General features: G+C 41.8%; 1 protein-coding gene across 1 annotated transcript in view; it reads left to right on the plus strand.

Annotated features, from left to right (window-relative positions):
* The first annotated feature begins 2,047 nt into the window (after positions 1–2,047).
* Positions 2,048–21,506, plus strand: part of FNBP1 (formin binding protein 1) — a 115,504-nt gene continuing 96,045 nt past the window's right edge. Inside the window, exon 1 of the mRNA XM_012639789.1 lies at positions 2,048–2,296. Within this exon, the coding sequence (XP_012495243.1) occupies positions 2,273–2,296 (24 nt within the window). The 5' untranslated portion in view covers positions 2,048–2,272. The remainder of the gene's footprint in view (positions 2,297–21,506) is intronic.

A 21,506-nucleotide genomic window follows, 5' to 3' on the forward strand; every position in this document is an offset into this window, starting at 1 on the left:
ACCCCTAGTGAAAACTGATTCCTAAGTAGGTCAGTAGTTTGTTAATAGTGAGACTTCCTTGTCTTAGGGTCACTCCCTCTTACTCTAAGAGAAACTGAAATAGATTTACTTCTTCCTAAAAAATGCTGTATTTTATCCTTTTTTCTGCTGGCTTATTTCATTTTATCTTGAACTTGTTGTTTCCATTGGTTCAAGAACATTGGTGTCTTTATTTTTTGAAGATTCTGACACTCGCAAACATTTTCCAGTAACTACCAAAACTTAATGAAGTTAAAGATATTTGCAGTGTGGTATAATTAACTCAGTTCCACAGAGTTCTGCTGCTGTTGTAATGGGTTCCTATAATCTAACAATTTCCTGCTTACTCATCTTAAAATGTTTCATCTTCATGTGGTCTCTTTTCTTCTGCTGCTGTCTCTTCCTCTTCTGTAAAGCATCAAGTTGTTTTACCTCTTGATTGACATTTTCACAAGCGGTCGCTCTGTTTTTGAGAAGTCTCCAAGAACTCAAGTCAACTCAGATCATTGTATCTGAAAAAATATTCAAGCCTTGTCATGAAGGGAAATTGAGGTGATTACCAAGGCAAGGAGGCAAGGTCTTATACGATAAACCTGCATATAATTTACCATTTCCAAATTTTAGCATACTAAATTGTGCAACATTGTTTGAATTTCCATCCCCTCCAATTTACACTGGCTATTAATCTGCCTTGGGTGGCTGGCCATTTTTATTGTTATTTATCTAGCAGTCCCTGGAGTAAAGAGTACTCAGACCTGGTAACTGTGAGAGCAAAATATTAAACAGACACAAAAATGGCAGGGGGCGGTCAGGGGCTTGTAACCTAAAAAAGGCAGACCAAAACGGTTTTGACAGTTTAGATTTATTGTAATTGTCTGGCAAAGGAAGTAGACTCGGAGGTTTATCTACCAGGGTTTTTTAGCTCCACCCTTTCTTGGAGGAGAATGATAAACAGGTTAAGAATTGTGGGTGGGATTGGAGAAATGCATCATCGTAAAATATTTTTTAAAATATGGACCCATTTGGGAGTTCATGGTCACTCAGAAAAGGATCCAGCAGTGGCATTAACTAAGGGAGAAAGATAAGTTGTGGGGAAAGGGCCTAGTGATTCCGAGGAAAGAGCTGGAATTCCAAAAGTTCTCCATAGCCGGGAATGACATTTGTGCAGACCTTTGGAATATAGAGAGAGGGAGTCAGTATCTGCACATAAAAGGAGCTCTCAGTTTACCAACCTAGGCCCTGGCCCCACCGCCTTGACCCTCACCGCCACACGGTGAGACTGGTACCTTATGGCCTCCGTGTGGCAGACAGGACTCCACTTCTAGAGGTGGCAGCGTTGTCCAAGGCCGCCCAGCTGCTACGTGCTGGATATGAATCAAATTAGTATCTGTGGCCAGCGCTTTGCTTCTACCCACTGAGCGGTAGCATGATTTCACGTCTCAGAGTTTCTTGGCGAACAAGTTGGAAATCACTGGTTTCAGAGATTAGAAATCACTGGGTGTACGCCCCTGGATTCCTCCCCAGCCGCTTGGTGGCTGTTTGCCTCGACGTCCCCATGTGCACAGAGCAGACACCACCGTCCCAGGCCCCAGCCCCTGACGCAAGGCTGCGGGGCTCTCGGGACCTCGGCGGTCGCTGGCGGTGGGAAAAGCGCGCCCGAACAGACTCGGCGTGCAAGGGTGCGGGGAAGGGTGTTGTCCTTACACTTAAAGCGGCGCTCCGCGCGGTGGCAGCCTCGGGCCCCGCAGAGCGGCGGCAGCTGCAGGGCTGCTACGTTCGGGGGCGAGGGCCGTCCTAAAGCAGAGAGCGTGCTGCTAACAAGTAGAGCAAACAGCGGCGCGGAGGAGTCCTCGGGCGCCAGGCCCGAGGTCCCCGCCTCCCTCCGCGTCCTTCCGGACCCCGGGGCGATGCGGACCGCGGAGGGGGTCTGGGGGGCGGGCCGGGGCGGGGCTGGCGCGCGTGCGCGAGCTGTCAGGCAGGCCCCGGCCCCGCCCCGCCCCGCCCCTCCCCCTCCCCGCGCTCCGGTGTGGGGCGGGCGGGCGCTGCGGCGGCGGAGACTGCTGCTTCCTCGGGCCATTTTGCTGTGGAGCGACGGGGAGGAGGAGCTGCGGCGGAGACCCCGGGCGAGGAGCGGCGGCCGCGCGCGCACCGGGCTTTCCGCAATTGCGGGGATCTCGAGGGCGAGGGGATCGCCGGAGGGGGGGCCGGAGAGCCGCGCCCGCCGCTCGGAGCGCCCCTGCCCGCCCCCTGCACCATGAGCTGGGGCACCGAGCTCTGGGTGAGTGAGTGGGGCTGGGCCGCCGGCCGCGGGGATGTCGGGCGCGGGCTGTGCTTCCCCGGCCTGGGTGGGGGGCGGGGGTCCCCGTGCCCCTCGTTGGCCTCGGCCGGAGCAGGGGGTGCGGCCAGCTCGCCCTTCGCGGGCGAGGGGCTCGGTGTGGCCCCGGCGGCCTGAGGGGAGGCGCGGTCGGGTCCGGCCCCGGCGGCCTGAGGGGAGGGCGGGCCGGCCCCCTCGCGGCGCCTTGAGGCGGCGGTGCGTGGAGGGAAGAGCCTCGCTCCCGCGGGGCGAGCGGCCGATGCTCGGGGCTCCGCTGGGGGCGTGGAGGCCCCGGCCCGACCCCTACCGCTGCCTTCTCGTGGTTCGGATACGGCGTTCCCCGGGGGCGGGGCGGCCGCGCGGGGCCGAGTCCGGGTTTCGGGTTTTGGGGCACCGGGGCGCCGAGTAGTGTCTCCCCTCCGGAGGCGGGGACTTGTGACCTGTGGGGGCTCCGGGCGCTTGTTCCTAAAGGCAGCTCAGCTCCCGAATTCGATGTGGGAACTGCGGCGTCTGGCCCGGAGGGGGAAGGTAGCAGGAGTTGGGGGAAATCGTAGGTTATCGCCCTCGGGAAGAGGCTTTCGAGGGTAAACAGTTCTTTCCCCGCTGCTCAGAGGGGACAGTTCAAACGAGGGTGGCTGGCGATGCGGCGTCTGGCGGGGATCCTTGGCCCGCGGGGCGCGGGTCGGGAAGCCCTCTCTGGGCGAGCAGGGGATGCCAGGGCGGGTCGCGGCCATCCCTGGGAAGGAGAGGCTGTCGGCTGCGGAGCGGAGCCTTCCCCTGGCTTCCCGGGGAAGTCACTGGGCAGGGGACGGGCAGTGCAGTGGCCAGGGGCAGGAGTGGACGAAATCCCAATTATTGCCTTGAAATGCTCTCAAGATGAGCCATTTCCCATGATGAACTCTAGTGTACCTGCTCACTACCTTTCCTAATTCCATTTGTAAAGGGTGTGGAGGAGAAAGTGTGGGGTGGTGGTGTTATCTGAGATGAGGCCAAGAAATCTCATGTTGAAATAAAACAAGGTTACAGCACTTACAGAAACAGAGCCCATCCTCCCTTAATTTGGGCGGAGGGGAGGTAATTGTTTTTACATAACCATTTGTTAGGCTCAGAAGCAACTACTGTTATTAATACCAAAATCCTGAGGGCAGTAGCTCCCTTAAATTAAGATAATTCATTTTGTAAACATTCTCTGCCTAGAAGGAATTCATGACAAAATTTCCTCTGATGTTTGCTAATATTCATTTTGCAAATAAAATAACAGTTTCAAAAATTTGCACACACTAATTTAGGTAAAACCCACCACTTTAAATGCTATATTAAAGTTTCTTTCCTCTTCTCATCCTTTTCTACTCCCTTTAGCTCTTTTTAGCTTATTTGTGGTGAGGGAACAAATCAGAAGTAATCTTTATCAAGAGAACAGAAATTTTGGCACACTTTTTTTCACTTTTTCAAACAGAATGGAGTTATGGAGGGAAAAAATACAATGCATTTCTGAGTGAAATAAGGACTGAACACGGTGGTGGACGTTTCATAGTGACGTTGGTGAATGTTACAGAAGATAATCCGGAAGACAGGAAGTGGCTATGAGAAGACCTGATAAAATTGCCTCCAGTAGCCTGCATTATTTTGTACATTTCTTTTTGTGGGTGAAGAAGTGGGAAGGAAGGCAGTGACAAGAGTTGTTGAAAATAAATTGGGACTGGAGTATGTATGAATGATTTGAAATCTCGGATTTGCTTCACAATAATTGGGGTGTTAGATGTGGAATAGTGAAACAAAATTGGTCTTGAATTGGTGATTGTTGAAGCCAGGTAATGGGTACAGAAGGGTTCATTATACTGTTCTTTCTATTGCATATGCTTGAAATTTTCTGCAATAAAAATAATTGGAAAATAATTTTAAGGGAGAAGGGCATGACTTATTTGAGTTTTTTTCACTTGGTAACTTACTGAGGAAGAATAGATCAGTTATCAATCAGCTCTATATATGCAAGTATATGGCGGTGGAGAGTTACAAAAAAGACATTCTTACAAGTATTGGCCTTTGCTTTTGAGTAGCTTATAGTTTAATAGAAGGAAAAGAATGAAATGAACATATTAGTGCACTAAGAAGTACAAAATCAAAGTTTTAAGGTGAAATTCAAAGGCATATAGGGCATACAAAATGTCTATTTTCAGTTGCCTTATTTTATTAGTAGTTTTTGAGATTTAAAAAAAGCTAGAGTAATGAAGGATTCTAAAAAATAGACCCCACTTTCTCTGGTGTCAGAGACTTGGTGATGTGTGGCATGTCAGGCAGCCCAGCAAGGGGCAGTGATTCAGGGTTTTCCTTGAATGGTGGCTTTGGAATTGTACATATGTGTAATGAGATAATGACGGGGCACTAAAGCCTAACTTGGCAGAATTACTCTTCTAGAAGGAGAGAGATGGAGCTATGGTTTGGGTGCCCATGAGTTATTTCTAACAGGTGGCTGCAGCTTTCTTGGACCTTCACAAATACTATCAGATTTTACACACATTTTAGGACTTTAGTTAAACTCCATGTAGGTTTTCTAAAACTACAGGTTTCTAACATGCATTTTACATTAAAGACCTCTTAGCCACATCCTGCTTTGTGGAGGGAGTAAAACCTTTCTCTTCCTCTTCTTCTTTATTTTTAACCTTTTTATAAGAATAAACTTTCATATTCTTTTTTTGAGAAACAGAGTCTGACTCTGTCACGTAGGCTAGAGAGTAGTGGTGTGATCATAGCTCATTTCATCCTCGAACTCCTGGCCTCAGTCAGCCCTGCCTTAGCCTCCTGAGCAGCTGGGACCACAGGCATACACCACCAAACCCAGCTAATTTTATTTTTTGTAGAGACAGGGTCTGGCTGTTTACCAGGCTGGTCTTGAACTGGCCTCAAGCAATCCTCCTGCCTTGGCCTCCCAAAATGCTGGAATTACAGGCATGAGCCACCGTGCCTAGTCTAAACTTTCATATTCTAGGAAACTGTTGAGAAATTGTAACATGCGAGGAAGTTATCATACAGCTATGAAAATGAACTCAAAATTCATAATTTGTAATAACTTTATTGGATTAGTCTTTATCTGAATTGGGGCTTTCTATTTTTTTCATCAGAGGGTCATAACAAAGTATGAATGGCTGCTACAAAGTGATTAGGTTTATAATACAATTGTTTCTGTGCGGTTCTTCATAACATTGCCTTTTAATCAGTTCTTAAATTTTTTATTGAACAACTGTGTGTAAGACACTGGTCTGAGTCTATGTCACATTATGTACATTGAAAGATATCTACATATTTCGGTGGAAGCATCTAAAGTAGATTTTACCTCCAGCCTGCAACATCAGATTCAAAAGAGAAATTTATGTTTTTATGTAAGATTAAATCTGTGGTGCCTCACTTTGGATAATGGGCTTAAGTTTAATCCAGGAAAGTATAAGAGGTTCTAGATCAGTTGTAAAAAATTTTTATAATTATAGATACCTTAAAAAAAGTAGAGTTTATTTCTTAGAGCAGTTTTAAGTCCATAGCAAAATTGAGTAGAAGGTACAAAAATTTCTCATATACCCTCTACCCCTAAATACACACAGTCTAGGCACTTTTTTTTTTTTACCTTTAAAGTAGGGTTTAAAACATTATTCCTTCTCTGTTCATGCTACCTATCTTTGATATACACATATGTGTATATATAAGAACACTTTATAGTGTGTTAAAATTTTAAGTTAGGTTCTTTTTTAATCTTGAAATAATTAACTATTAATAGTTTCAGGTTTTGGAGAATTATTACCTCTTATGGCCCTTAAATACTAAATTGGAGTACAGTATTAACAATAGTCCATAGCTGTTCTACTGTTCTTTTTTTCTTAACCCTTTAGAGAATTCTGTTTGGGATAAACATAGCAAGACCAACAGGGGAGAAAATATTCCCAGAACTATGGTCACTAGAGCAGAACTACCTCAGAAGAGAGAGGAAATCAACTTAATTCTGTCATTCTTACTTCTCTATTAGAACAAGCTTTGCACACAGCCGTTTCTGCTTAGTAGATATTAAACAAAATGAAACATGGAAGGTCTGGTGGTTGATATTTACATATTAACTGGTTGCCTTCACTTTATACATGAGACATAATCCTGAAAATTTGTGTAAATTGCATTTTTGGTAGATAAACATACTTTAAGCACCATGAGGGAATTTTGTAAGTGTCCTTGCTTACTGTGTAAAGACATTACAACTCACGTTTTACATTGGTGAGACGTGGAAAGTGCTTCTTTGAAGGACTGTTCAAGTATCACCCACTTCCCAGCTAAAGCTAATATTGTGTTTCCTGCAAGTATTACTCATACTTGTTTCATCAACACCACCCACCTTTAAAAATAAGGCTTTATTTTGACAGTTAAAAATTGCAAGCTACCAAGAATACATGAATGCCCTAGGAAATTAATTTAATTAGATTTTAGAATGTGGGCGTGAAGTCTTCTAGAATTAGTGTTTATAAAGAAATATTTGTTTCCTGTTTTAGTAATGTATACTCATACTAGCTTCAGCCTAGTGATATGTCTAGTTCAAAAATGAAAAAAAAATCGTGAAGCCAAATATATAATATTGAGAATAATTTGGGGAATATAGAAGTTTTAAATATTGATCGATCATGATCTTCTAATTGGGACCAACTTTTAACTCATAAACCTCATCCTATTTGTAAAATTCTATGTTAAATTTATGTACAGCTCAACAACCTCAATTGTTTAATACTAGAAATAGATTCAAGCTACCACCAACAACAAAAAAGGTAGATGGAAGTTCCATTTTCTTGTTGCAGAAGTCATTCACGTTTAAACTGTAACATCATACAAACTGTTTTTGTTTTAATTACAGCATACCATTCTAGTAATTAGAGTTATGTTTTTTTTTTTTTTTTTTTTGAAACGGAGTCTCACTCTGTCGCCCTGGCTAGAGTGAGTGCCGTGGCGTTAGCCTAGCTCACAGCAACCTTAAACTCCTGGGCTCAAGCGATCCTCCTGCCTCAGCCTCCCGAGTAGCTGGGATTACAGGCATGCGCCACCATGCGATTAATTTCTTTCTATTTTTAGTAGAGACGGGGTCTCGCTCTTGCTCAGGCTGGTCTCGAACTCCCGAGCTCAAACAATCCGCCCACCTCGGCCTCCCAGAGTGCTAGGATTACAGGCGTGAGCCACCGCGCCCGGCCTAGAGTTATGTTTTTAATAAGAATTAGTTCTCAGACTAACATCTATGGTTTCCATGTATACAGTTCAGCAACTGTAGTTTCCATTCATACTTCTCTGCTCTATGTGTGAGTTGTAAAAATGTGAATAGCTTATAATTGCATAAACTCTATAGCTCTTATAATATTTTCATATGAACCATCCCCTACTGCCTTAAAACACTGTTGAATAATTATTCTCATCATTTGCCATCTATTGAGTACCTACCACGTCCCAGGTGTTGTACAAAGTGTTTTACATCCATCACCTCATTTATTCTTCACAAGAATCCGGTAAGGTGAGTACCATTTGTTCCAGTATCCAGGCAGAAGATGCTGAAATGGAGCCTGGAGGGGAGAAGGTTCACTGGGGAGTGACGCTCGTGAAAGGAGAAGGAAGGAAGCCGTCAGACCTTGAGGCCCACCTGACAAAGTCCCTGCCAGGCCAATGAGGAACTCCAGAGCAAAGATTACTCAGTCAAGGAGTCTTGCATTGGGCAGAAATGGCCAGGGCCCTGTACCTCTGCTTTGCTCACTCGTTGGCCAGCAGCCACCCTGAGATGAGTGTGACCTTGGCTGCCACCTTGCTCGGTTATTGCCTAGGGCATGACCTCTGCTTGTAACATGAGGTGGACCTTAAAGGAGGCTCTCTGCTGGCCATACTCCTTGCAGCTGGGCAGCAAGTCCTTTTTTTGGCACATCTTCATGTCAGCCACACCATTGATATTCCCTTTTACAAGAGAGGCAATTGAAGCTCAGAAGGGTAAAATAACTTGCCCAAGTTCACAGAGTACAAAACAGGGATTCAGTCCCAGGGCTGTGAGAATCTAGAACTCTCCTTTTTGTCATTTTTTAAGTTGGTACCTTTAAAAATTATTATTATTGTTTGAACTTTTTATTATAGAAAATTTCAAACATACTTAAAAATAGAGAAAATAGTATTATGAACTGCCATGTACTTATCACCCAGCTTCAAGAATTACTAAATTTTGGCATTCTTATTTCATATTTTTGCCCCCATGTATTCCTTTAGAGTCTTCAGTCTTCTCTGCCACACATTGTCATACTAGTCTGCTGCCTTGCTTTTGTGAGGAATCATGCATAGAACCAAAATTCTTCCGTCATCTTTTAAAATATGAAAATGGAAGAGAACCATTTAAGTGCATAATGCACCTTTATTAGGTCATTTAAATATGCTTTCGTAACCTAACAAGGACCCTGTGAGTTTCCTAGTTATTTCAATTTTATAGATAAATTTCAGAGAGATGAAGTTACTTACGGGACTTACCCAAACAGTGCTACTGCTAGTATTTACATACAGTTTTGGGTTTTTTTTCCTTCTGACACTGAACAAAAGCCCATGGTAGTTAAAAAAAAAACCTGCTTGTTTTGTATCAGTGCACCGGGTTCCTTTTATCCCCATCATTCACTCATATTTCTCCTGTCGCTGCTGTAGGTTTTGCTGTATAAAACATTTGCTGTTATTCATTTGAGAATCATTGAGAATCAGTGACTCACACTGCTAAATGCTGCAGACCCAGCAGAAACAGTCATGAATGAAGTTTACATTCTAGCAGATGTTTCACAGATGTCTAGTTATCTCTTCATTCTTTCAAATCCAAAGTTATTTTTCCTAATTTAAAGAAAGTAATTTGTGTGGGTATTAATTAGTAGGAGTAGTATCAAGTTTTTGAATTTGTGTTTAACAAAAGTATGTCTTGGCGAAATGTTCTTTTAATTAAATTGAGATAGAACAGGAAGAATATAGGTATTGGCCACTTTGGGGGTACATGGGATACCCCATGCAGGGCTGTCATGTGGAACAAGAAACTAAACATTTTCTCTCCTATCTGTGGCAAAAGAAAACTTGGCACCTGTGAAGGAAGCTATTCCCCTTGTATTTCCATTTGCACACCCAAAATTGCCAGTGAGTTCCTGAAATGCATTTTATTACCAGAGGGGTTCTTGGTACAAACGGGGTGGGTGCTCCCGGTTGCGTGAGGCAGCACTGGAAGGCTCAGCCGGGGCTGCATTGCTTGCCTCATCTAATATTTGTCAGTGTTGGGCCAGTCCTTGCATCTCTGTTCCTGCCTTCCCGATCTATAAAGCACGGTGTGATGATGCTTGCCTTTCGCTTCACAAGAAACAAAAGTATGAGTGCTTGTTTGTAAGGTACTTTGAGACTGTTGGATGAGAGGTGATGGCAAATACAAATTACTACAATAAAGGGGAGGGTTAAGGAAAAAACCCTATTCTTTGGGAATAAATTGTAGAACTCTCTTGCTGTAAGCAGAACTATGAAAAATGAACAATTTACTGTCCTAGACTTCTAGTTTTCACAGTGAAGTTTCTGTATTTTGATGTAAATTTTGTGTCCCTGTAAATAAAAGAAAATAACCTAATAGTAAGAAAATGCCTGGAAATCATTGCTTTGAAAAGGAAATCAGGATTTCAAGAGGTCATATCAACTTCATGTTTATCTTTTTCTTTTCTTTCTTTTTTTAAAAAATGTAAAACGTACTCCAAAACACTAGCCATACTAATTTTTAGCAATATACTTGAGTTTACTTATGATATAATTTTAATTTGTTCCTGGGGGAAATAGTTCTCTTTGACCATTACTACCACTTTTTAAAAAAGTTCTGCTGAAGTCACATTATTTCCCCTCCCCAAAAGCTACTTGAGACATCTAATGAATTATTCTACATATTAGCTTAGTTCACAATTTATTTCTTCTCGGCAAAGATAACTAAAAGAGGTTTTAAAAGATTTGCATTAGGACAGATATATATGGAAATTTCTGGCAATGTTTGGGCAAAGACATTTGGATTTCATGAGTGTGTATGTGTATGTAAAATATATTTCTCACCATGACTCTGAATTTTTAAATTGAAATTTTACTTAGCCTTAAAAATAGGCTATCTATTTCCATATTTGATTTTTCGAAAGATGGTAAGGTGTGCACGCAAAGTCTCCCTGTCATCCTGGGACAGATTTAGTTCTTGTCATTGCCAATTTTTGCACAAGGTGTGGTGGTGGGAAATAATTATGACTTTTTTTTTTTATTTCAGCGTATTATGGGGGTAAGATGTTTAGGTTACATATGTTGCCCTTGCCCCCCCTCCCCGCCAATGACTTTGAATATAAAAGAGGAAACCAAATGAAATTATAAAAATTACATTATACCAAATAAGAGATACAGATATGATGAGTGTGCTTGAGACTTACATATTTCACCCACAGTATGTTTTTTTGAGCATCTAGTAGGTGCCAAGACATGGTTCTTGCTCTCAAGTACTTTATAGTCTGATAGGGGTGCAGAAATTACAGTATAATGTGATAAGGACTAAGGTGGGGTAAGTACATGGAAACCTGTACACAGGAGTGTACCTCAGCGGGGGAAGGAGTGGCATCCAAGTGGCGTCCTGAAGGATTAAAGGGTTGTACAGGTGAAGCGGGGGATCTGGACAGAGCCCTCCAGGAAGAGGGAAATGTCATGTGCGAAGGCTCAGAAGTGTCAGAGGACACTAGCTCTCAAATGAGCAGAGCATGTGATGGGGTCATCAGAGGAGCCTGAAAAGGTAGAGTATCACTAAAGACCATGTGAGGACTGTGGCTTTACCTTGAGAGCAGATGAGAGATACCCTTGAACTACTGCAAGCAGGAAGCTTTGGTGCCCGTGTTTCAGCGTAGAGAAAGCTGGACAGGAGCTAGGTAGCTGTGGGCTGCGCTAGACTAATTGGCTGACTGGATAATTTGTGTGGGCTGGTGCAGAGAACCTTTCTGTGTATCACACCCCCCAACATGTTTATATGGGTGGAATTAGGTTAAAAGGAACTGCTAGGGAGCCTTGGATGCCTAAAGAAGGCCTAGCTAGCAATGAACGTCCTGAAAGGTGAGCCAGAGGGTGGGAAGGACAAGGCAGGTTCCCTGCTCTGGCTTGTGGGCTAAATAGTATATCAGCTGCAGGTCCTTTTTCCAACAGCTGGGCACAAAACCCAAGCCCACTGTCACTTCATTCTAGCCCTCTCTGTCTCTCTCAGCTGGCACAGCCTTGACAGGCCTATCAGGGTTTGCTCTTCAGCTCTTTTAAGCTAACAGATTTATTATTTTCAGTATGACTGGAGGTGACTCACACTCACTAAATTCCCAAGACTGTTGAATAAACCAGAATGCAAATGTTAAAGTTACAGTGAGAAGTATATTTGTGAGGAGACTGGATATTCATATTTGCTGATCTGTACATTCTCCCCCTGTAGGCTAATCTGTGTGGAAATCTAAATCCTGTACCAAGTTTCTTGGAGAGCATAAAATCAGAATAGAATTGGATGAATTTAAGGGCTGAAGACAGCAAGCTATGGGAGCGTAAGACATCTATCTCCTCTAGAGGGATAGAGCTACATTAAGAATAGGATGGGATCTATTTTATAGATGCTACATGGGTGATTCCTTTCCTGTTAACCCATTCTTCCTCTAGGCAGGCTATACTATAGCAGGAGTAGTTATGTTTAGATCTTTTAAATTACAATCTCTATTCAATCCTGTGTGCCTGAGATTACATCCAGGGACCCAGATTGGATTTTGGGTGTTCATCATCTCATCCCTTTCAGCATTTCCCAAACTGGCAAGTCTGAGAATCTATAGTTTGTTTGTTTATGAGAATCTGTAATTTTAAAAGCTCTCCTGGCCGGGCAGGGTGGTTCATGCCTGTAGTCCCAGCTACTCGGGAAGCTGAGGTGGGAGGATCCTTTGAGCCCAGGATTTCAAAGTTACAGTGAGCTATGATTGTATCACTGCACTCCAGCCTGCGTGACAGAGCAAGGCCCCAATTTTAAAAGCTCTCCTAAGTAATTTTGGTGTGGCTTAGGTAGCACTGTTTAACACTTTGATTCCTTCCCATGCATTCTCAGTTTTTGCTCCTTTTTATTCTTTATAACCAATTTTAAATCTAGCAGTATTTTGGAGCTACTTCCTTACCCCGTCAGGCACTGACAAACATTTATAACCATTTTAAGGTACTCTTTGTTCCTTATGGCTTTCTAGTCGTGATTGACTCAGGTACCCAGATAAGTCATCATTCATTAATTCATTTGAAAAATATTATTGACCACTTACTATGTGCCAGGCATTGTTCTAGGCAAAGGGAAATGGCAGTGACCCAAACAGTAAAAAATTTTGCACATATATGTGATCTCCGTTTATAGTGTATCAGATAATGATAAACGCTATGGAGAAATATAAGAGAGTGAGAGACTGAGAATAGTGGGACTAGGGTTGATGGGGAGAAGAACAGAAGTTTAGTGCTGGATTTTTACAAGATGCCTATTACATATCTAAGTATCTAATAATATCTTGTAGGTAGTTAAATACATATATCTGGAGCTCAGAGAAGAGATCCAGGCAGGAGACATAAATTTGTTTATTTTCTTTGTTTGGTTTTTTTTGAGACAGTCTCACTGTGTTGCCCTGGCTAGAGTGCAGTGGCGTCATCATAGCTCACTGCAACATCAAATTCCTGGGCTCAAGTGATCCTCCTGCCTCAGCTTCCCTAGTAGCTGGGACTACAGGCATGTGCCACCACACCCAGCTAATTTTTCTATTTTTGGTAGAGATAGGGTCTCGCTCTGTTGCCCAGGCTGGTCTTGGACTCCTGGCCTCAAGTGATCCTCCCACCTCGGCCTCCAAAAGTGCTAGGATTACAGGCATGAGCCACTGCGCCTGGCCAGGAGATATAAATTTGAATAATCAGAAAAGCTAGACTGGGCACGGTGGCTCATGCCTGTAATCCTAGCACTCTGGGAGGCCGAGGCGGGTGGATAGCTCAAGATCAGGAGTTCGAGACCAGCCTGAGCAAGAGTGAGACTCCGTCTCTACTAAAAAATAGAAAGAAATGATCTGGACAACTAAAAAAAAAAAATATATATATATATATATAAATTAGCCGGGCATGGTGGCGCATGCCTGTAGTCCCAGCTACTGAGGAGGTTGCTGTGAGCTAGGCTGACGCCATGGCACTCTAGCCCGGACAACAGAGCAAGACTCTGTCTCAAAAAAAAAAAAGAAAAAGAAAAGCTAGAGTTAAGATGGTAACATTCTAAGCTCTTGTCATAGTTATATTCTTTCAAGCACTGTTATTTAACTTTAGAACTCTGTTGCTTAGTACAACTGTCATAATATGTTGCCCTTTTGGACAGTGACTGTGCTTTCTGTTTGCTGAAGTGTTTAGCTCACTGAGAATCACTGTGTGAAACTTGTTTTAGATTGGGAGGGTTGTAGACTATTAAGAGTTGATTAATTGGGTAAATTGTTATATGAGCATAATAAGTGGAGCTTGAAGCTTTGATAGGCTTAGAAGTAAAACCAATGTACTGAGTTATAAATGGAAAAATAAAAATAAATGGCCACTGATGGGCATTTGGTTTTTTATATTAATAATAATCTGAAATTAATGTCACAGATGCATCATTTTAATTGGTTTTTTCAGACAGTCAAATAGTATAGACTCTTCCTTTGAAAGCTGCCTGTGAGCTTATTCTGATGTGGAGGTGAATAGAGAAAGTTTAGAATTATTCAGTTCACTAATCAAGTAATCAACTCTTGTTGACTGAGATTTCTGTTGTACCTGATATTGTTTAATTTCCCTTTTTATCTTTCTCTGAGGAAGTTTCACATTGTTAATACTAGATCACCAAATAAATCAGATTTTGGAAGAACTCTGTCTCACATGTGTGACAACTTCTATTTTGCAGAGATATCCACAACATCTCCTATCCCAAATGCTCATCTTACAATGTGCCCTTAGGACTCCTCCCATTGAGTGGTGGGAGAGGGCTTATGTCCCCTTGGACCTCGGGATACCTTTGTGACTGCCTTGACCAATAGAGTATGGTGAAAGTGATGCCATGTGATTTCTGGTGCAGGATCATAAATATGCCATACACTTTTGCCTTGCATCTTTTGAGATGCTTACTCTTAGAACCCAGTCTCCATGTCGTTAGGAAGCCCAGACAGCACACATAGAGAGACCATATAGGGATGCCAGCTGTAGAGGTTTGTGTTGACAGCCCGACAGTCATAATCTGCTGCCAGCCATGTGAGTGAAGGGCCTCCAGATGATTCTAGCTCCCAGAAGTTTAGTTCCCCCAGCCTTAAAGCCTTCTCAGCTGGGGCCCCAGCCATGACAGAGCAGAAACAGATTGTCCCTGTTGAAGTTCCTGACCCATAGTGAAATGGTTGTTTCCCACCTAGTTTTGGGGGTGATTTTTTTGTACAACAACAGTAACTGGAACAATATCCCTACACGTTGTAGTAGAGAGTAGTAACACTACCGCTTCTTCATTTATTAAAGGACAGGGCTACCATGTTTCCTTTTATTCTATCTTAAAGATAAAATAAGGTCATTTTCTCTTTGAAGAAATCCTTAGAATATGAAATTGAAGAGTTGAGGAACATTCAAGGAGTTTTTATACCTATTTTCTCTGAAGATGACAGATTAGGAAACTAAGAAGCTCTGACATGAAGGCATTAAGATTTACTATAAAAAAACACAAATCCTTAAACTGTGTTTGTTCTAAGGTTCTTATCACAAGATTATACACTTTGAATATGGTGATTTTGTGTCATTCTTCATAAAATCTCAAGATGTTTACATTATTTTTTCTTTTTTCTGTTTATTTTTACATTATTGTCATAACCATAGAGTCACAAAATTTCTTGCAATTTCTTTTGTAAGAAGTGGTTTTGCCAGTTTCTTCCCTAAATTTCATTTCTTCTTCTTTAATATATAAGCCATGTAACAACATCGAGAAGGATGGATTCCTCCCCAACACATTTTATGAAGTCAGCATAACCCTGATACCAAAACCAGGAAAGGATGCAACACAAAAGGAAAACTACAGACCAATATCCCTTATGAATATAGATGCAAAAATTCTCAACAAAATTCTAGCTAACCGAATCCAGGTGCTTATTAAGAAAATAATACATCATGACCAAGTGGGCTTCATTCCAGAGATGCAGGGATGGTTCAACATATGCAAATCTATAAACGTAATTCACCACATAAACAGAAGCAAAAATAAAAACCACGATTCTCTCAATAGACGCAGAAAAAGCATTTGACAAAATTCAACACCCTTCTATGATAAGAATGCTTGACAAAATAGGCATAGATGGGGCTTACCTAAAAATGATACAAGCCATTTATGACAAACCCACAGCCAAGATCATACTGAATGGGGAAAAATTGAAAGCATTTCCACTTAGAACTGGAACCAGACGAGGTTGCCCACTATCTCCACTTCTATTCAACATAGTGCTGGAAGTCCTGGCCACAGCAATCAGGCAAGAGAGTGGAATTAAAGGCATACGAATGGGAACAGAAGAGATCAAACTCTCACTATTTGCTGATGACATGATATTATACCTAGAAAATCCCATGGATTCAAGCAAGAGGCTCCTGGAATTGATAAATGAATTCAGTAAAGTCTCAGGACATAAAATCAATACACGCAAATCAGAGGCTTTCATATACGCCAATAGCAGTCATACCAAGAACCAAATCAAAGACTCAATTCCCTTCACAATAGCAACAAAGAAAATAAAGTATCTAGGAATATATTTAACTAAGGATATAAAAGACTGCTACAGGGAGAACTATGAAACATTGAGGAAAGAAATAGCAGAGGACATAAACAGGTGGAAAACCATACCATGCTCATGGGTCGGCAGAATCAACATTGTTAAAATGTCTATACGACCCAAAGTGATCTACAGATTCAATGCAATCCCTATTAAAATACCAACATCATTCTTCACAGATGTAGAAAAATTAATTTTACACTTCGTATGGAACCAGAGAAGACCCCACATAGCAAAAACAATTCTAGACAATAAAAACAAAATGGGAGGTATCAACTTACCAGACTTCAAACTTTATTATAAGTCTGTAGTAATCAAAACAGCTTGATACTGGCACAAAAAGAGAGCCATTGACCAGTGGAACAGAACTGAGAACCCAGATATAAAACCATCCTCATATAGCCATCTGATCTTTGACAAAGCAGACAAAAACATACACTGGGGAAAAGAATCCTTATTCAATAAATGGTGCTGGGAAAACTGGATAGCCACATGTAGAAGACTGAATCAGGATCCACACCTTTCACCTCTCACAAAAATCAACTCACGGTGGGTAACAGATTTAAACCTAAGGAGTGAAACTATTAGAATTCTAGAGGAAAATGTTGGAAATACTCTTCTAAACATTGGCCTAGGCAAAGAATTTATGAAGAAGGCCCCAAAGGCAATCACAGCAACAACCAAAATAAATAAATTGGACCTGATCAAATTAAAAAGCTTCTGCACAGCCAAAGAAACTGTCACAAGAGCAAACAGACAACCTACAGAATGGGAGAAAATTTTTGCGTGCTACAAATCCGATAAAGAGTTGATAACTAGAATCTACTTAGAATTCAGGAAAATCAACAAGAAAAAATCAAACGACCCTATCAAAAAGTGGGAAAAGGACATGAACAGAAACTTTTCAAAGGAAGACAAAATAATGGCCAAAAAACATATGAAAAATGCTCAACATTTCTAATCATCAGGGAAATGCAAATCAAAACCACAATGAGATATCACTTATCTCCAGCAAGACTGGCCTTTATCAAAAAGTCCCAAAACAATAAATGTTGGCATGGATGCGGAGAGATAGGAACACTCATACACTGCTGGTGGGACTGCAAACTAGTGCAACCTCTGTGGAAGGCAATATGGAGATACCTTAAAGAGATATAAGTAGAAGTACCATTAGATCCAGCCATCCCATTACTGGGCAACCCAAAAGAACAAATGATACTCTATAAGAAAGACACCTGCACCCTAATGTTTATAGCGGCACAATTCACAATTGCAAAGATGTGGAAACAACCCAAGTGTCCATCAATACATGAGTGGATTAATAAAATGTGGTATATGTATACCATGGAGTACTGTTCAGCTTTAAGAAACAATAGTGATATAGCACCTCTTGTATACTCCTGGATAGAGCTGGAACACATTCTACTAAGTGAAGTATCCCAAGAATGGAAAAACAAGCACCACATGTACTCACCATCAAATTGGTATTAACTGATCAACACATAAGTTCACATATAAGAATAACATCTATTGGATGTCGGGCAGGGGGGAGGGGGGAGGGAGGAGGAAGAGATGGGTATATGCATACACAAAGAGTGCAATGCACACCATCCGAGGGATGGACACACTTGAAACTCAGACCTGGGGAGGGGGCAAGGGCAACATACGTAACCTAAACATCTGTACCCCCATAATGTGCTGAAATAAAAAAATATATATATAAGCCGTGTAAATCTACTTCAGAAGGGTTGTTTTGAGGAATCTCAAATAAAACGCAAAACTTTCTATAGCTTTAGTTGTGAGATAGAATCACTGTTCTAGAGGCAGTAGATCTGCCTGACTAAAGTCAGGCATATGGATCTATTAATAGTTCTCTCTGCTATTCATGCACTCTGTGTCTTCACTGCCTAAGTGAAAGACTTAGGCTAGATAAGTCTCTGAAAGCTGTTTATTTTTAAATTCTTTTATTTCATTCTTACAAGATTTCTGCAATTTAGTCAGCGTGTCATATTGTTCAAGAGCATGGGTTTGGCCAGGCACCGTGGCTCACACGAGTAATCCTGGCACTTTGGGAAACTGAGGTGGAAGCATTGCAGGAGGCCAGGAGTTTGAGACCAGCCTGGGCAACATAATGAGATCCTGTCTCTACCAGATAAAAAAAAAAGCAAAAATTAACCAGCCATATTGGCATGCAGCTGTAGTCCTATTTACTTGAGAGGCTGAGCCAGGAGGATCACTTGAGCCCAGCAGTTCAAGGTTACAAGTGAGCTATGATTGCGCTTCTGCACTCCAGTCCAGCCTGAGCAACAGAGTGAGACCTTGTCTCAAAAAAAAAAAAAAAAATATGGGTCTGCAGCCAGGCTGCTTGGTTCATATCCTGATATTAACTGAATGATTTTAGACAAGTCATTTAACCTCAGTTCCTTCATCTGCAAAATGGGGATAATGTGATGATATTTCGTCCATGTCTTTAATTCCATGTCAAGAAGAGACTGAATGAGTACTTCCTTGTTAGGGGTATTGTAGAAGTGATCTATGAATTGGGTGTAAATTAGACTGTATGACCCCAGCTCCCTTCAACCCAAGTGTTCTAAGGTAATCTGAGTTCCAGGATCAACTGACACTGAAATATTTGTCCTAGGAGTTGACAATGAACAGAGAATACATCAGTGTCAATTGTAGTAGCATAACTACTTCTAAGGCTAGAAACTCTACTTAGACATTTTATATTTGGTTCCCACAGAGTAGCTCAAAGAAATGCTAATAATGTTAATGGGAGGTTTGTAAAGAGTTTAACAATTCATAAAGTGACACATAAATAGAATCATTAGGCACATTCCTTAAGTCGTTAGGCACTCCGTACATAGACTGAATGTCTTGGGTGTGATTCCACAGGCAAAAATACCAGGGGCTATTGCTGAATGAAATTTTTTTGGCTAAGAAACCCGAAAATATTATTGCTTAATTTATTTTATAAGATCAGCAATAAATAAGACAGATAAATAATATCATTCCAGAAAACCTTTAGGTGGTCAAGTGCTTTATTTGATAGAAGTATTCAACTGCCTGGTAGAAATGAAAAGCAGAATGATATGATGGCTTCTTTCTTCACTTTCTGGATTTACTTGGATTGTGAAATACCAGTAATTGTCTGAGAAACTGGGAAACAGCCAATTAGATGGAGGGGAAAAAATAACCCCTAAAAAGAAGTTGGAAGCAGTTGGGTGGGATAAAGACTATTTCTGATGACTTAAAGCAGATCTGTAAATTGTCGTTTGATAATTAAAGAAAGATTGAAAACATAAAAGGTTAATTGCACAAATGGGCAAAGGACACTCTCCATTGGTAGTGATCAGTTAGGTGTCACCAATGTGTGATAGTCTATAAAAAGATCTGTTTATTTAAAAATAAATAATGTTTGCTTGAGGTATGGACCCTATCCAGCTGACATGCTTGGAGTGAGGGGGCTGGCTGTTCACTGACTGCAAGTGTAAGCCAAGCTAAAGACTGTATGTGTCTTGATTCTTCAGCGTGGCAGAGATCAGAGTAGCTGGAAAGGAGATTAGAGGATACTATATTATATACTGTGTACTTGGTAGTCTTTGAATTGTGGGCCAGTTCTAGGGACAAGACAATCACATGCGACAAAAATAAAAAAAGTAAAGGAAAAAAGAGAGAGGGAGTGTAAGATAGGCTATTATGGGGAGAAGGGTGAGGTCAAGGAAACTGAGTAAAATGCCAAATGCTCAGAATAAAAAGATGACCCATCGGAGGAATCCTATGGGCATCACTAAAGGGGTCTGTCAGGAGAACATTTAAGAACCTAGATTACCTAATACCGAGTGGGTGGGACTCAAGCCGGAGCAGAAACCCAACAAGGACTTCCCGTCTCAGAGTAAAAGCTAAATTGAGACAGTGCTGGTCTCTCCTGCCATGTACTCACTCTTCCAGCCAGTATGCCTTCTCATCCTTTATGCACACCAGCCTGTTTCCACCTCGGACTCTGATCTCCTTTGTCCTGGCTCTGCCTTGCCCTCTGCCAGGAAGGCTGTCGCCCCAGGCAGCTTCACGTCCTTCAGTCAACCTAACTGAGTGTAGATTTGCCCTCCTGAGACCTCTTCATGCAGCTGTGCACTTAACTGAGCTCTGACAGTACAGTCATGGTAGAGGACAACTCTGTTAAGGAAGCAGAACGTGGGAAAAGTCTTGATTTTAAAGACATGATTTATTTCTTATTTGTTTATGTATTTTTGAATAAATAGGCCACATTTGGCCATGGGGCCTAATCCCTCACTTACCCCCCTTTTCTTCCCTGGAGGGAACCACTGTTGGTAGTTTTTAGTGACTCCTTCAAGAGAGCTATCAAGCATTTATAAATAAATGTCCCCCATCCCATTACAAATGTTAGCATCCTGTTCACACCTTTTGGTATCTTACTTTTACCACTTATAATATCTTGGTGGACTTTTTTTTCTTTGGCCGCCTCATTCTTTCTTTTTTTTTTTTTTTGAGACAGAGTCTTGCTCTCTTGCCCAGGCTAGAGCGCCATGGCATCAGCCTAGCTCACAGCAACCTCAAACTCCTGGGCTTAAGCGATCCTCCTGCCTCAGCCTCCTGAGTAGCTGAGACCATGGGCATTTGAGGTAGCCTCATTCTTAATGTAAATATTAATTCTTAATTAATGGTTACATACAATTCTGTTGTACAGATAGACTGAAATTTGTTCATGGTCATTTGGATTATTTTTGATATATTTTTCTATTAAAAATAGCATACTATAGAAGGAACAGAATTGAAGAGAAAACAAATAGTACAGGCCACATGCAATGGTAAGTACCTTTAATCCCAGTGCTTTGGGAGGCAGATGCATGAGGATCACTTGAGGCCAGGAGTTTGAGGCCAGCCTGGACAACATGGTGAGACCCTGTCTCTACAAAAAAAATTAAAAATTAGAGTGGGGCCTGGTGGCATGTGCTTGTAGTCCCAGGTATTTGGGAGGCTGAGGCAGGAGGGTCACTTCAGCCCAGGAGTTTGAGGTTGCAGTGAATTATAAAGATTGCACCACTGCACTGCAGCCTGGGCAACAGAGGAAGACCCTGTCTCTAAAATAAATAAATAAAAATAAAAATAGTACAGATTAATAGTTTGGCATGTGTTATTTTGCGTATGTGTAGGTATGTTTGGAAGATCGATACTGAGAGCTTATGTGTGGCCAAACCACCCGCCAAAGAGGTTCTCATGGTTTGAGCTCATCTGTTAGAGTTCCTATGGTCCCATATTCTCCCCAACACAGTGTATAATCAGAGGTT

The sequence above is a fragment of the Propithecus coquereli genome, unplaced genomic scaffold (assembly GCF_000956105.1).
Source record: "Propithecus coquereli isolate 6110/MARCELLA unplaced genomic scaffold, Pcoq_1.0 Scaffold142, whole genome shotgun sequence".
In the NCBI taxonomy this organism is placed as follows: Eukaryota; Metazoa; Chordata; class Mammalia; order Primates; family Indriidae; genus Propithecus; species Propithecus coquereli.